The 14,604-nt window shown below is 33.6% G+C and overlaps 2 protein-coding genes across 4 annotated transcripts in view; one reads left to right on the top strand and one right to left on the bottom strand.

The window, feature by feature from the left end:
• LOC134533850 (glucose-induced degradation protein 8 homolog) lies at nt 1-12,138 on the bottom strand. Of its 2 annotated transcripts, none has more exons than XM_063371544.1 (5): nt 11,940-12,138; nt 10,604-10,780; nt 9,482-9,678; nt 1,622-1,819; nt 1-1,031 (listed from the first exon to the last, which is right to left on the bottom strand). In XM_063371544.1, exons 2-5 carry the CDS (start codon nt 10,719-10,721, stop codon nt 855-857), a joined length of 690 nt encoding a protein of 229 aa, XP_063227614.1. In that variant the 5' UTR covers nt 10,722-10,780; nt 11,940-12,138; the 3' UTR covers nt 1-854. The 2 variants fall into 2 exon arrangements, with proteins under 2 accessions (XP_063227614.1, XP_063227613.1); XM_063371543.1 differs by having other exon boundaries at nt 9,479-9,678; nt 11,940-12,059.
• A 323-nt stretch (nt 12,139-12,461) lies between these two features.
• LOC134533847 (uncharacterized) overlaps nt 12,462-14,604 on the top strand; it is an 85,177-nt gene continuing 83,034 nt past the window's right edge. Inside the window, exon 1 of one of the 2 annotated variants that reach the window (XM_063371540.1) lies at nt 12,462-12,603. In XM_063371540.1, the coding sequence (XP_063227610.1) occupies nt 12,581-12,603 (23 nt within the window). In that variant the 5' untranslated portion in view covers nt 12,462-12,580. The remainder of the gene's footprint in view (nt 12,604-14,604) is intronic. The other variant, XM_063371541.1, reaches the window with a different exon arrangement.

The following is a 14,604-nucleotide window of genomic DNA, read 5'->3' as shown; positions in this document are numbered from 1 at the left end:
TGAAAAAAACCTGTGGTTTTATTCACTCTATGCAAAAAAAGAATCACCAGGCATGTCAACAGAAGGACAGACACATTGTGAGCTCTTTCTTGATTCAGTGTGTGGTAATGCACTGCCGTTCTAAGTTGGAGCGATCTGTCTGACTAATCCCGATAACCAGTTTCATTCTGGTTTGCTAACTATAAATACATATATAATAGTACAATCAGAAAGGACTCAAAAATTTAATATATAAAACATTTTAGACTTCAGCACATTTTTGACAGGTGTTGTAAGAATAATATTTTTACAGTTTTACTGTCAACACTCTTACTTTCAACCATCTTCAATAAAATTACAGTTACAGTGTACAGTTTCAACACTGTGCTATGACTGAAGCCATTTTATGTACAGCATTTATTATTTTGATATTGTGTAAGTAGAAACTGAAATTTATGCCTTCAAAACACACCCATATAAATTTTATTATATGCAGTTATTTTGCAACATTATTTACATGTACACAATCAAAGACAATAGACAACACATTACTTTCCAGTTATATTAATTATTGTTGTCAGAATATTTAGTCTTTTAAGGAACTGACAGCTAACTGATATTAAACTCAATTTCAAATTGAGAGAAAATCTTTTGTAGTAACTTATATATGTAGCTGTATTATTATACCGCATGGGATGTTACATAAAAAAAACACTGACGGGCACAGTACAATTTCAAAACATTTAGACTAGGAGACAAATTATTTCTTTGAGAGGACAAACAAACATGTTAAATCACAAAACTTGAGAGCCAGTGTTCCTACGTCACTGACGCAGATAGAAAGTGGTGGAGGCCATCTCGAGTGGACACAGTTGTCACTTGGGGCTCTCGATGACAGCATCAGCAAGGCTCGTCATCTTGGGGTACTTGATCTTCTTTTTGTCCAGCTCATCTTGGGCCCACAAGATCAGTTTCAGGAGACTCGACAATTTGGGCGTAGTTGGCTCTCTGTTCTCTATCTTCAAAATAGCTGCATTCAATTCACTTGCTACCTACAAATTTAGAAAGAAAGAAAAAAAAAAAACTAGTTATGCACTGAACAAAAAAAAAATGCTTTAAAAAAGCATGAACCATACAGTTTTTTTTTAAACGAAGTAATGACCCAATAATTTAATCAAACTACGTACTTGTTGTGGTGGGAGGAAATGAAGATTCAGTTACTTGAAAGTGAGCTCTCTCTACCAAATTTTCCAGTAATTTAAATATTTATAAGCCTGGTGATTATTCATTTACTTTAAATGAAATTATTGAACTAGTTAAAAAAAATGTTCTTCTGAAACACTAAAAACAGAATAATTAAAATATAAATTTAAATTATTTAATGTTAAACATGAAACATCATATCCATCAAACTATGTAGGATGTCCTATTATAGAAACTGTGAAATTATGAAACATAAATGAGCTAACTTTTGTTGCTATTAAAATGGAATCAGACCTCTCATTAAAAAAAGTTCAGACATTCTATTTAAAAATACATTATGTAAAACAACCTCTAGGTTTAAACCATTGTGGTTTAAATCAGCCAACCATGCCACAAAACCTTAAAAAACTAAGGATATAATCAGATGAGCGGACAGTACCTTCTGCCTGTGTGTCGGGTGAAGCAGATCGCTGTATGGAGAGTTGTGAGGCTCGTCAAACGCCAGCAGAGCCAGCGTGCGCTCGATCTCCTGCAAGACGGCCGGGTCGGACTCTCCTGCCTCGGACAAGTGCTCCTGGGCAAAGTGGAGCGACTCCTCCACTCGGCCAATTCGAATCAACTCGATCAGGTGCAACTGCTGCAACGGTCACGCCAAACACAACAATATGTAGGCCGAGTTTCGCAGTGCTATATCACACACAATCCACAAGGCAATTTGGTTCTTGCCAGTTCAGTCGTGTTTCATTCTACATAAAAGAAAGGTCATTGTAACTAAGCATGTTATATATATATATGATTTATATATGATTTATACACACACACACACACACATATATATATGCAAGAAAGGTATCAAATTAAAATTTTAGAAACAGCCTTTAAATTAAACATCAAAATATCAAAATATGGGGGAATTTTTTGATATCACTTTAATTTAAAGGCTGTTTCTGAAATTTTAATTTGATACCTTTCTTGCTTTTACTGATGTCTAACACATATTTTCAACATATATTCACTTAATGTAATATTATGGGTGTAAATAGTAGCACCAGTGATTATTATCAATTGCACAACGGTTTACACCCATGATACTACACTGAGTGAATATCTCTTGAAAATATTTGTGACAGAACAACAATTGCAAAAAAGGTATGAAATTAAAATTTAAAAAAAAAAGCCCCAAAATAAAAGTACAATAATACCCCGAACTTACGCAATAGGTGAAACCGAGCAATAACCGTGTAAGTGAAATGTGTGTAAATTTGGAATATAAATTATGTTTGATTGGGACCAGAAAATAAAAACAACAATAATTTATAAAAAAATGTATAATAAAATCTTAGATAATGCAATAATTATATTATTTTGAATTACAAAAATGTAAACCGAAGATATTTTGATGTAGAAGGCTTCATAAAATCAATCTAAGTCGTCTGACGGATCAAAGATTTTTACTTCTCAAGCAAAATTTCCTCATAAGTTTACTAATAAATTTTTATGCCTTGATGTTTTCCAAAATTAGTAAACCTTTTTCAATTGAACCGAGGCCTTCTGTCAAGTTTGATCTTCTAATTGAACTGGGTCTAAAGAATCAGGTTCTTCAATATCTTGCTCTTGTTTATGCATTTCTATAAACTCATCGATTGTCAACTCCTGATGGTGTGAATCCAGCAAGTATTGAGCGTCATCGCTATCCACGTCTAAATTTATTTGTCTGACAAGATTGACAACCTCTTCAATCACATTGCCAATTTCATCAGGCACTGGCTCTGATTCCGCCTGAGTTTCAGTGGTGTAAAAAAAATGGACACAAATTAGACACAATTTAAAGTTTTATGTAAAATTTCATTCCCACACTGTTTAATGATTCTTACACCTTACGACATCCAAAAGTCTTTAACAGCGAGCTCATTGTTTTGTCTCACAGTTTCATGTGGATGCGCAAACGATCGTCTAGTGTAATAAGCTTTAAAAGTTTTGATGTCTCCCTGGTTGAAGCAAACTGGTTGTATTTGGTGGCAAAAATACAACTTTCACAAGTGGGTCGAAATTATTTAAAGTGGCAGGAGGATAACCAGGTGCATTGTCAATTAAAGGCATCACTTAAAATGGGATTTGTTTAGATTGGCAATAACATTCAACTTTAGGTATGAAGTAATGACCAAGCCAGTCTTCAAAAAGGTAAACTGTCACCCAAACTTTATGATTCAATTTCAAAATCACGGGCAAGTCAGTTTTAACTTACAATTACCAGCTGCATTTGTGCCATCATCACTGGCAATTAATCTTTGGCGGCCTTAAAACCTGGGAAGGTTTTCTCTTCACGTGCGATAAAGTTCTTCTAGGCATCTTCCAGAACAGCCAGTCTCATTCATGCTGAATATGTTTCTTCTATCACAGCTTTGAGTTTCTCTGGATAGAGACACGCAGCCTCTTTATCAGCACTTGCCGTCTCTGCACTTTCTGCAATACTACACTAATCAAAGCAACTTTTGAATTAGCTGAACCAACTGTTACTAGCTTTAAACATTTAATCTTCAGCCACCTCCCCAGCTTCTTATTTTAATCTCTCAAAAACCAGCTTAGCTTGAGAACAAATTGTGTTCCGATCAACAGGACAACTTTTCACACTTGATTATCACACCAAAATTTTAACATTTTTTTCATCTCAGCGACAAAACCATGATGTTTACAAATGATGCTTGGATTCAAAGCCTGAGCATTTTACACAGCTCCGAGAATTTTTTCTTTAACTTTTATAATTGTTCTGACTGTCAATTCCGGTAGATAAAACTTCTTTGCCCATTCACATTTTTATTTTATTTTTGCATCAAAGCTTTTGATGTAAATTTTACATTCCAAATATGTTTTTCTTATTATGTTTGATGCAGAAAAAACAGTTCTACTTAGTTTGATAGACAAAGAAGAGTCTATTAAGTCTCTGTAGTTATGGCAAACACAAAATGTAAATAACACAAAACAATTATTTGTAGCTATGCATTGACTCTGCGTGAAACATGTATGAACATGTTAAGTTGAACAATAGAGTGGATGGAGTAGAGAATCAAGAATCGTGAGATGTTAGAACAAAAAGACGAACGAATCGACGAGAAGATTTAAAAAATGCTTATCTCCGGACTTGCATAAGATGGGGTAGCATAAGTGTTGAGATATTACTGTACTGTACCTAAAAACGAAATGAAAAAAAAAAGTGCTTGAGACTGAGTTTTAGAGATGATTAGGATTGAACTATATCTCTATTACAATGTTATGATATTAGCAATATACTGAAATCTGCAGAAGCAAGTCACTGAGAGTTAGCTAGCAACTAATAAAAAGAGAGAAAAATACAACCCACTCTAATTTAAAATTCAATCTAATTTTTAAAATATTCTTAATAAAAGTATGGCAGTTAAAAAATGGTTTCATTTTGCATTATTACACAAAATAAAATATGAATTTTGGTCCATAAAAAGAGAAGTGATTACAATGGTAAAATATTATGTGTAGCTCGCTATATATGTTACAACTTTTTTTTATGAAAACTGAGGTATCAGGGCAACTAAGCACCAAACAATTGTAATAAGTTTTGTGCACTAAAATTCGCATAAAAAAATTACAGAATGCTGCTTCTCAAAACACTGAGAAGTGGTAAAGGAAACACTAACTGATAAAGATGCAATTTACAATAAAGAGTTTTTTCCTTACTTATACACCAATCTCTCACATAGCACATCTACAAATTGCACGAATTAATTTAGCGCGATGTTAATTTTACTGCCCCAGTCTTGAATAGCACATCTGTAAATTTCAGTTAGCACGAAATCGCCATAGGTAAAAAAAAAAAGTCAGACATGAGACCTCGAAGTCTGCTTAAACTCGTTAAATAACAGATGTACTGTGGCATACAGTTAGCTATACAAGGGGGAAGGAAGAGATGTGCCTGCAGGTCTGACTACGCAATCGGCTGTTGTACAAACATCAGCTACGGCAAGTTCAGTTGAGGCTATAGAGCGCAAAAAACAAAATGTTTTTACCCCTGCGCATATGCCACCAAGCCGTGTCGTTGTCGCCCGGCACAGATCGGGCCGTGATGAACTTCAGTCTAGCCAGTGGCAGGGAACTCACACGCACAACATCTGCCCGTTTGTCTGCTGGTAACTGTACGTGCGCAAGCACCTGCAGTCAGGGTTGGAAAAAACCCGGGCTCTTTTGAAAAAAAACCCAACCCAACTGGGTTTTAATGAAAAAAACCTGGGTTTTTTGAAAGAATTTTTGGATTTTTTTTTTTACGTGTTGACAAGAAGTGTTTTACATCATAATTTTTATTTGCAAAATTGTGTGATTTGAGAATAATTTGTAACATGATAATTTGAGAGTTTTGAACTGAACTTCAAATACTAATATGGTTTTTAATATTTTTATAGTCAATTATTTGTTCATCAAGAAACTTAAAAGGATATACATACTCACACAATGTCCTACTTCGAAATCAATACTGTAACTATACGTAGAAATATGATCAGACAATGATGACTGGTTGGAGTGGAGATGTGAGAGTCACTGAGTCACTCAGAGTCACAGAGAGTCACTCTAGGTTGCCAGTCTCATTTGTCATCAGTTATATTATATTTCCTTTTATTTGTGTGGTTTAAAAATGAAGTTTCCATTAATATTGTTATTTCAGAGGTAAATGAAAAACCCATTAAAAACAAGAAGGTTTTTTTTAAACTAAGTTCCTCCATTCCACAGATTCTTTATTTACATAAACAGACTAATTGGTGGAATTGGTAATTATGCATAGCTTCCATAGGCAATAAAAAGCTTCAAGTGTTTGTGTACAAATACTTCACTTAGGTATAAAATGTTATCATACTTTTATTTGAAATTAACAAAAAACCCCACTTCAATAAAACCTGCCCGGGTTTTTTCAAGTGGGTTTTATCGAAAAAACCCAACCCAAAACCTGTGGGCTGTGCCCACCGCTGCCAACCCTGCCTGCAGTTGGAATCATGGCTTCCAAGAGAGAGCATAAAGCATTGTGTTCAAATATTTAAGACAAAACTAGAAATATTACGGCATGCAGAATGTCATGAAGGCCACACTTATGTTGGTCGCACTTTAGTTTTAAGCAAGTAAACTGTGCGCACTCTATCAAACATTTATATAAGTCTGATGCTGTTGGTTGTACTAGCAGGAATTTATACGACAGACACTGGAACATAAATGAACAGATGATTCACATGGAAAAAGTTGTTAGGGAAGTTTCAATGGCCTATCTTCACAATTTTAAATTCCATAACTTTTTTTCTCAGAAACTATTTGATGGAACACATTGAAATTCGCTCAACATAATCTACTAGGATTGTTTAGTACTTTAATGTAGGGGTTTCCATTTATTATTGTTGAAAAAATAATTATAATTTTATTTCAAATGGTAAAAAATTTGATATTTTTAGGATTGTTAGAAAATGAGATAAAGGAACAATTAATTGAGAAAATGATTTTACAGAAAATTGCATTTAAAGTTTGTCGCACATCCTTTAACCGTAAGATGGATTGTCAGGGTCTTCTTCTTGTTCAAAAATCTCTTCTAACTTCCTCTTTGCTATGCTTCTCTCCTGCCTTGCTTTCTTTTGAGTGTCCTGAAACATGCTTTGCACGGCTGTGATACAACAGGATCTGGATGAAGTCTATGCTTATTTAGGACCATACACTTCACAATGTTTCCCATGTTAAAACTTGCTATAGCATTATATACACCCATGTGAAGGGTATTGATACCAATAAATGTGGTTTTAGGCAGTCTGTTCCAAATTACATTGTTCAAAGATTCATTTGGATTCTGACTCTTTCCATGGACGCACATTTGAGTAGCTCTGGGTGTGCAGTATATGTTGAGGATCGTCATCTGTCGAGAGCAAATGATAATATTCAGCCCAAACAGCTCTTTTCATGTCTTCTAGGCTGCCAACATTTCTTATAATAGCTAGTCCATAATACTTTTGGATTTTTAAAATCCAAGCATCTGTAAGCCTATTTCGACCACCAAGTGGTTTTCCATCAACAAGTTTCTTGCCCTGTAGTTTAGATTTCAAGTTCCCCAGCCTTGGGCCCATTCTTTTCTGCACAAGGGCAATGTATTCCAATTTTTCGATGTCTACATTATTACCGTAAGGCTGTTCTTCTAGAACAGCTTTATAGCTTTTGAGTCCCATCACCTAAATATTTAGTGTATCTGACATCATAAATAGACGAGGATCGATTAAAAATGGCCTTTGCTCCAGCAACTTCCTTCCCCCCACTGATACCTATGTAATTGGCAGTACACGAAGACTCGTGGTGGTTTTTAGTCCTGTTTTTACTCCTACAATGTTGATGTAACATCTCAACATCCAAAACGTTTCCTGTATCACCACTAGTTGCTGTCACAACACCTATCAGTGATGTGTGTCCTCTCTTCTGCCAGGATCCATCAAGAGCAACAGTTAGATCACGATTGTTCTCATTAATTTATTTCTACAGCTTCATACATCGACTGTTTGCATACAGCTTCAATAGCAGATCCTATATATTCAACATGTGAACAAAAATCGGCATGGGGTGAGGGTAAAGTTAGGACCCCACATAATATTTCTCCAGCTCTTTTTCCCTTACCAATTGCACAAAGTCCATAAACAAGCAGAGTATTTATATCGGAAAACTTTTGTTTCTTCTTCCCATTACGAAATGAAGCAGTATCTGTGTTAGAATTACATTATTACATTATTCACATACAATTAATTAATATCTCAACATCTAAAACTGAAAATGAATCAGTAAATTACACAGAAATAAAGACTGTAATTCAATGGTTGACAGCAAAAAAATTGATGCATAACCTAAAAATTATGTAAAATCATAATTAGTATAAAGAATAAAAATCAATATTGATACAAGTCTATGAAAATATATAAAAGAAAAAAAAAAAGCTCAGAAAAACTTCTGACTGTAAGAGATAAAATAATGGAAAATTTTCATATTTTTTTTACAAAGGTGAATTTTTAATATTTTTTTTTGCATTGTTGAGAATTAATAAACACTATGTATTATATATCATTTTAAACATTACAATTCAAGCAATACGATAAAATTAAAATCTTGAAATTTTTTTCTTCAAATTTTTCCATTGAAACTCCCCTGAAATGAATGGTGCAATGGAAAAAAATCACGGACCTGACAGGATTGGTGTGAACCAAGCAGTGGTATGTGAATAAGCACATAAATTTTTGAAAAATTTAAATGTAAATATCTGGACAGTAATTCGGATTCACTGCCAGTAAAGGATGGGTTGCAAAGATTGTGAAAAGGTACGTGACGTGAGTTGAATGTCACACCCGGGCTGGTAAGCCAAACAACCGACGATAAGTACATAATCACCTATCTCATGACACGCTGTCTCGTATTTGTCATATAACGTATTCAATGGTAGGCTTATAAAGATAAATGGTGTAACATAAGTACTTATTGTAGAGTGTTATTCTACGCATTTATATTATGTAAAGAATATTCTCCTACACATTTTGGAACATATTAAGTAAATTAGCCTTGCTATTTATGGAGACTAATGCTTCCGAATACCTATGTGATTTTGAATAACACAAACATTTTTAGGAACACTTTTGTCATTGCTAAGGGAGGGATTGCTGTACACACATAAAAGTCTTCACAATTTTTTAAACACGCAAGCATTATCAATGGATATAGACTTCCATTCAAGACACACAGTAGACAAACATAATTAACTATTAAAAAGCAGCTATAAAAATTACTTTTTAACAATATATCAGTTACAAAATCATTGTAAAGCTTATGGACTCTACTTGATGGATTTAATAATAGCAGTGCATCAATAATACATCATTCACGCAAATGACTTTTGTTGCCGCGAAAGTTAGAGCGTAGTTTCTATTGGCACCAATATGGGTTGGACTACGTTCCACAGATTTTGAAGGGTTAGGTAGATACTTGGATCTTTAAGGTTCGGTTCAGACTTCACAAAAAAATACTAGAGTGCAAGGATGCCACATGCATAAATCGCAAGAAAACTACGGTTTGCAGTAGACTGTAGAACAATTTTTTTCTATATCTGGCCTTTTTCATAGCTAATGTTTTCCACAAAAACATGATATGGTCGATTAAAGAAAAATTGCATCCTTCTGCACACATTACATCTGAATATTAAAAATTTTTTAAGTTGGCCAATGCTTGTGTGCTTTCTGCAAGAGCTACCACTGCTGCTCATATCTGGACTTACAACCTGCAAGTGAAAGTAGAGGTAACGATCGTTGTCCAACAACTCCGGGTGCAGTTGATTGACCAAGGCCGTAGCTTCCTCGATGCGGCCACTCTGTATAGCATCACGGATTCTGATCCTGTCGTCGAGCGAATCAAGCTCTATCGATGGCTGCACACCAGATTCTTGCTGAAACTTCTCGGCTGCCTCTTTGAATCCCTCTGGCGCACACAAGAAGAGACCAATATGAATACTATGGTGAAGACACATGATTAATTATTAATATATGTCTTTTCATATGATATTAAGCTTTAACCATGATGATCAGTGAATAAAATACTTACTAAGTAAAAAATAATCCAAATAAATCCTATGCACACGGTGAGCCCCCAACCCAAGACCCCAACAGCCACTTGAGTGTACATGTGATGCTCTATTTTTAAAACAGCGGGGTCTCAAAAATAAAATGTTTTAATGATATAATGACAAGGTGACTTGTTAACAATAATATTACTCAACTAGCTAATGTCCAGCATGGGTTGCAATGCCTCAATCAATTTTTTTGTTTGAAATAGGTACACACATACAAAGCATTTCTTTATCGCTCTCTAATTCTCTATTTATATCTCTATATCTCTCTCTGCATATATATCTACCCTTCTTTCTATATATATATATATATCTCTACTCTATGTATAATAAAAATATTGAAAATATATATTTTTACCTAGTATCTATATTTTTATCTTTTTACCCGTTACAGGAATCACATAGCTATATAAAAACACGCACATTTAAAATGCAATGTTATGTCAAAATTTCAACGCAAATGGTGAAGAACTTTTGGAGATATAAGATTTTGAATGAACTAACATTTACCTTTTTATTTATATAGATTTGAAAGATAATTGTGCTGATACAAAAAATATTAGAGGAACTGTCTTGTACTTTATGCATACATAAAATCAATCATTTACCATCTTCATACATGAAAAAAACAAAAGTTTCACTTGAAAACTAAGATTACCACTTCCATACCAAAAAAATCATGAATAATAATGTAGGCTTCCCCCATTCCTGTATTTCCCTTAACTGTAAAGATAATGAATGCATAATGGTCACTGTAGGATTTCTAGAAGACCTTACCTGTTACCAAATAATTCATGATCAGTTTGTTCATATCAGAACGCTGAATGTGCAATCCTTCGAGACGGTTCATCCAGTCATCTTTAGAAATGTTCTCGTGTTTCTCAGTGTAACTCATATTGTTATTTTGTGTAGTAATTTTGGTATCTCCTTATTAAAAAGCTAAAAAATTAAAACCTGCAAAAAAAAATACATATCTGAAATGAGAAGTCACACAAGAAAATCTTGGATACACAATTGATTACATATACATATCTAATTTACTGTACTTAAAACTTTTCTGAACACCTGCTCCATCTAATCCAAAGCTGAAACATGCATTGGAGTGAATAAAACTAGTGTCTACCCTAGTATAGCTGCTGGGTGGTGATAAGAGGCCTACTCTCCACGTAACTACTGTACAATTATTATTAATTTATGAATAGTTATTTCTCCTGAACATAAATACACAATTATAAATAATATATTTTATAAATGCCAAAAATAATTACACATTTAAGTAAGGCATATAGCTCATATTAATCTTTTTTCTGACTCCAAAAAGTCAGTACAAGTTGTATAGAGGCCAGTCCTTGTCTTTTTAACCCCTGTGGCATCTAGTTCAAATAACATCTTGAAAAAACATATTTTTAAAATTAGTTTGTAGAGTCACGTTATCAGTGATTCCATCTGTGTTACGTCTGAGAGGGTGAAGCTTAGCAGGCAGCAGCTTCCGGTGGCTTTATATAGGTGGCTGGGGCGGACTGCTTAGGTAGTAACACGCACCTACACTGCTGAAGCCACTTTTTTTTTGCTGATAAACCTATCTAGCTAATATAAAAATGAAAGAATATTATTATTTTCCACTGGTTAAGGGAAGGGAAGCGCCGCTCCTACAACTTCCATGGACGCTTCGCCTCTGTAACGTAGGTATTAGCCTAAATAGTTATTGCCACACAGCAGTTTGCTGACAAGGTACACACACTACAGAAACAGTAGAGGTTTTGAAAATATGAGGTAATAAAATATTAGTTCATTCAATTTGTTGTAAATGCACGATTTCATTTTTTAATAGGCCTAAAAGTATTATTTTAAAAATCTTTGAAGAAACTTGTACCACAAACATTGAACAATATCTAATGAAAGCGATAAACAAAACCCCACAAAACTGAAAAAAATATCGCCCAAATCTTACACGTAGACACGAAACAAATCAAAAGGTGTTCAAAACAAATATAAGTCTGTCAAACATTTTAAGGTTATACCACAAACAACTATTAATTTAAAAACATGTACGTTTGATACAATGAAAATTAAAAGGTCTAACAATTAAATTATTAAAATATGTAATACATACCTCAGCTGACAATTTCATTTATTCTTTAATCGTTAACATTATTTAATTACCGTGAAAGATACATTACATGTTCTATCATAATACTCACAAACTTAACGATGACAAACTATTTTCTTCATTAACACAAAATTTTCTGTTTTGTAAAACTTGAAATTCCCTTCCACATGTGTCGTTTGAAATAAAGGTGATTATCCATATTGGATTCAGGAGCTTTTAAGTCAGTACATGGTTATAACATTTTTCTTATCTAGTGAGTACTCATGAAAGCAAATAAAAATTCACGAAATTTTTGATTATCTTTAAAATAAAGAAAGTCTCAGAAAATAAAAGTTTTAAATTTGTGTGTATCTTTCTAATATTTATATTAAGTAATAGTTTCGAACTAACATAAAAATAAATAATTTGACACATCGTGCAATTATGTTATCCAAAATATATTTTAGCGTAAAAAATTAAATTCGATCATATACTGCTTATATTTAATTTTGTATTCTAGTAAACTACTGGCATGATGAACGTAGTAAACATTCATAAAAATGGCCGCTTGTGAATGTTTAGGCCTATGTAGCTGCGTAATGTTTCTAGATTCTTAAATGTGTGAAATGTGGTTGTACTTGTGATTGAAGCATAATCGTCTTTAAATGCGAATAATGATGTCGGAAAGGTAAGGGAATGTTCAATTTTGGTTAAAATTGGTGTGTGTGATAACTAGAAATGTCTGCTAAAATCAATACTTAAATAAGGTGGGCCTGAAATCTTTTTAGAAATCTTGGATTTAGGCGTTATGGAATGAGAGTTTATAAATGTTACTTATTTTTAGTTTTAATATTATGATTAAGTATGGGAAGCTTGTGGTATAATGACGAATACTGTCTTAAAAACTTTCCAAATTAATAACTGCAAACATGAATTATTGTCATTATATTGTTGCAATTATGTTTTTCTAAGCTTTTTCCATCTCAGTGCATTCATAATGGAACGAACTGCGCTCGTTTATGTACCGAATAGTTATCTAGCCTCAGATTCAAACAAGCTCCTGGATTTTGCCATTTAGGTAAAGGTAAAGGTGCAAAATTTAAAACACCTTAAGAATTAATGTCAAACCAGTATTTGAATTGTCATGAAACACTTGCAAGGTGCATTCTGGAAACAGTTAATTTATAAAATAGTTGTGTATGTTGACTCCATTAAACTGGGGTTAGTCTAGATCCTAGTACCATAGCACTACTGATAGCCTCATCAACATGGTGGCGCTGATGTCATTACCACCGATACATTCTTCAGTACAAGGGTGGGGGTATGGTGGTTTGGGGGAAAAAGAGGGGGGGGGGGGGCAGCATTCACATGCCTTTTTTTGCCAAAATATGTTTCTTTTCTAAACTAACTATACCTATTCAAATGTATTTCAAGTTATTGAAGATATATTTCCACGGTATTAAATTTTAAACTTTAACCCCGCCCAGTTTAGTATATTTTATCAGGGACTGGAAGTAACGCGCTACTAGTAACGACGTTATTTGTAACAGTTACTTTTTATGTAAACGATAGTGGTAACGCAATATATTAAGTTTTCAGTAACTGTAACTGAATTACATTTGCTGCCTTAAATTAACGATGATTGTCGTTACTTCTTGAGTTACATTTTTTAAATGTATTTCTTATTGAACGAACGATTTGTTAATTTTTTCAAATCCAAAACGAAAATCCCGACAAGCATATTATTTGCGATGGTATTGCTTGTACTTGTAAAACTGCTGTTGGCTAGCCTGCGCTCGTATTTTGATTGTCATTTATTAAATATTTGCGACATGCGGGTTTACTGCTGTGCTGTTTAATTAATTAACCTACCTGTGCACATGTGCGAAAGCAATGACAGAATCTAATGAAGCGAGAAGCCGAGAAAGCAGTCCAGAATTTTCGTTGCCATGGCCTTCATACCTATTCTAATTTTTTCGAAGTTCGGTCGAGTGATAAAAATAACTTTATTGTGAAGTGCTTGTGTGGTTCTGCGAACAATTCTGTAGTGTGAACTAATTACTAAATGTAATTTAAGACCTATTTAAAAATTTTCAGTTTAAATAATCATATATCTTTACTAAACACAATATGTTTTATTAGCTTTTAATTATAACAATATTACGTATCACATTTTTAGTTTTCCACAAAGTAACTGTTAAAGTAACTTAAAGTTACTTTTCTCAGAACTGTAACTGTAACTGGTTTATTTTCAGTAGTGTAACTTGTAGTTGTAACAGGGTTACATTTACAATGGAGTATTTGTAACTGTAACTGAGTTACTTTTTAAAAGTAACTTTCCGGTCCCTGTATTTTATGATACCACATTTTATAAATTGATTATTCATTTTGAAATTGATTTTAATGTAAGCCCTACATAGTCTAGTATAGAATATGATACCGAAAATATATTCCGTACTCTAATTTTGTCAACATCATCTTGTGCAAAACAAGCATTTGAATCTTCCATGTCCAAAACATCCGTTCCCGTGCTTGTACCGTAAGAATGTACATGTCATAGCCTTGTTGAAGACTTCGTTGATATGCCTACCATATCGCATTGTGTGTGTGTGTGTGTATATATGTATGTGTGTTTGTGTATATATATATGTGTGTATATGTACATGTGTGTACACACACATACATACAT

This window comes from Bacillus rossius, chromosome 7 (assembly GCF_032445375.1).
Source record: "Bacillus rossius redtenbacheri isolate Brsri chromosome 7, Brsri_v3, whole genome shotgun sequence".
Lineage (NCBI taxonomy): Eukaryota > Metazoa > Arthropoda > Insecta > Phasmatodea > Bacillidae > Bacillus > Bacillus rossius.
Note: the sequence above shows the minus strand (reverse complement) of the source record. Positions and strands in the feature narration are given on the sequence as shown.

What these genes read in the sequence shown, in the direction of transcription:
- LOC134533850 (XM_063371543.1), bottom strand. Translation starts at nt 10,721, where the DNA reads ATGAGTTACACTGAGAAACACGAGAACATTTCTAAAGATGACTGGATG. An exon ending in CATGAATTATTTGGTAACAG is followed by an intron (nt 9,679 to 10,603) that starts GTAAGGTCTTCT and finishes TGTGTGCGCCAG; the next exon opens with AGGGATTCAAAGAGGCAGCC. An exon ending in ACCCGACACACAGGCAGAAG is followed by an intron (nt 1,032 to 1,621) that starts GTACTGTCCGCT and finishes CTAAATTTGTAG; the next exon opens with GTAGCAAGTGAATTGAATGC.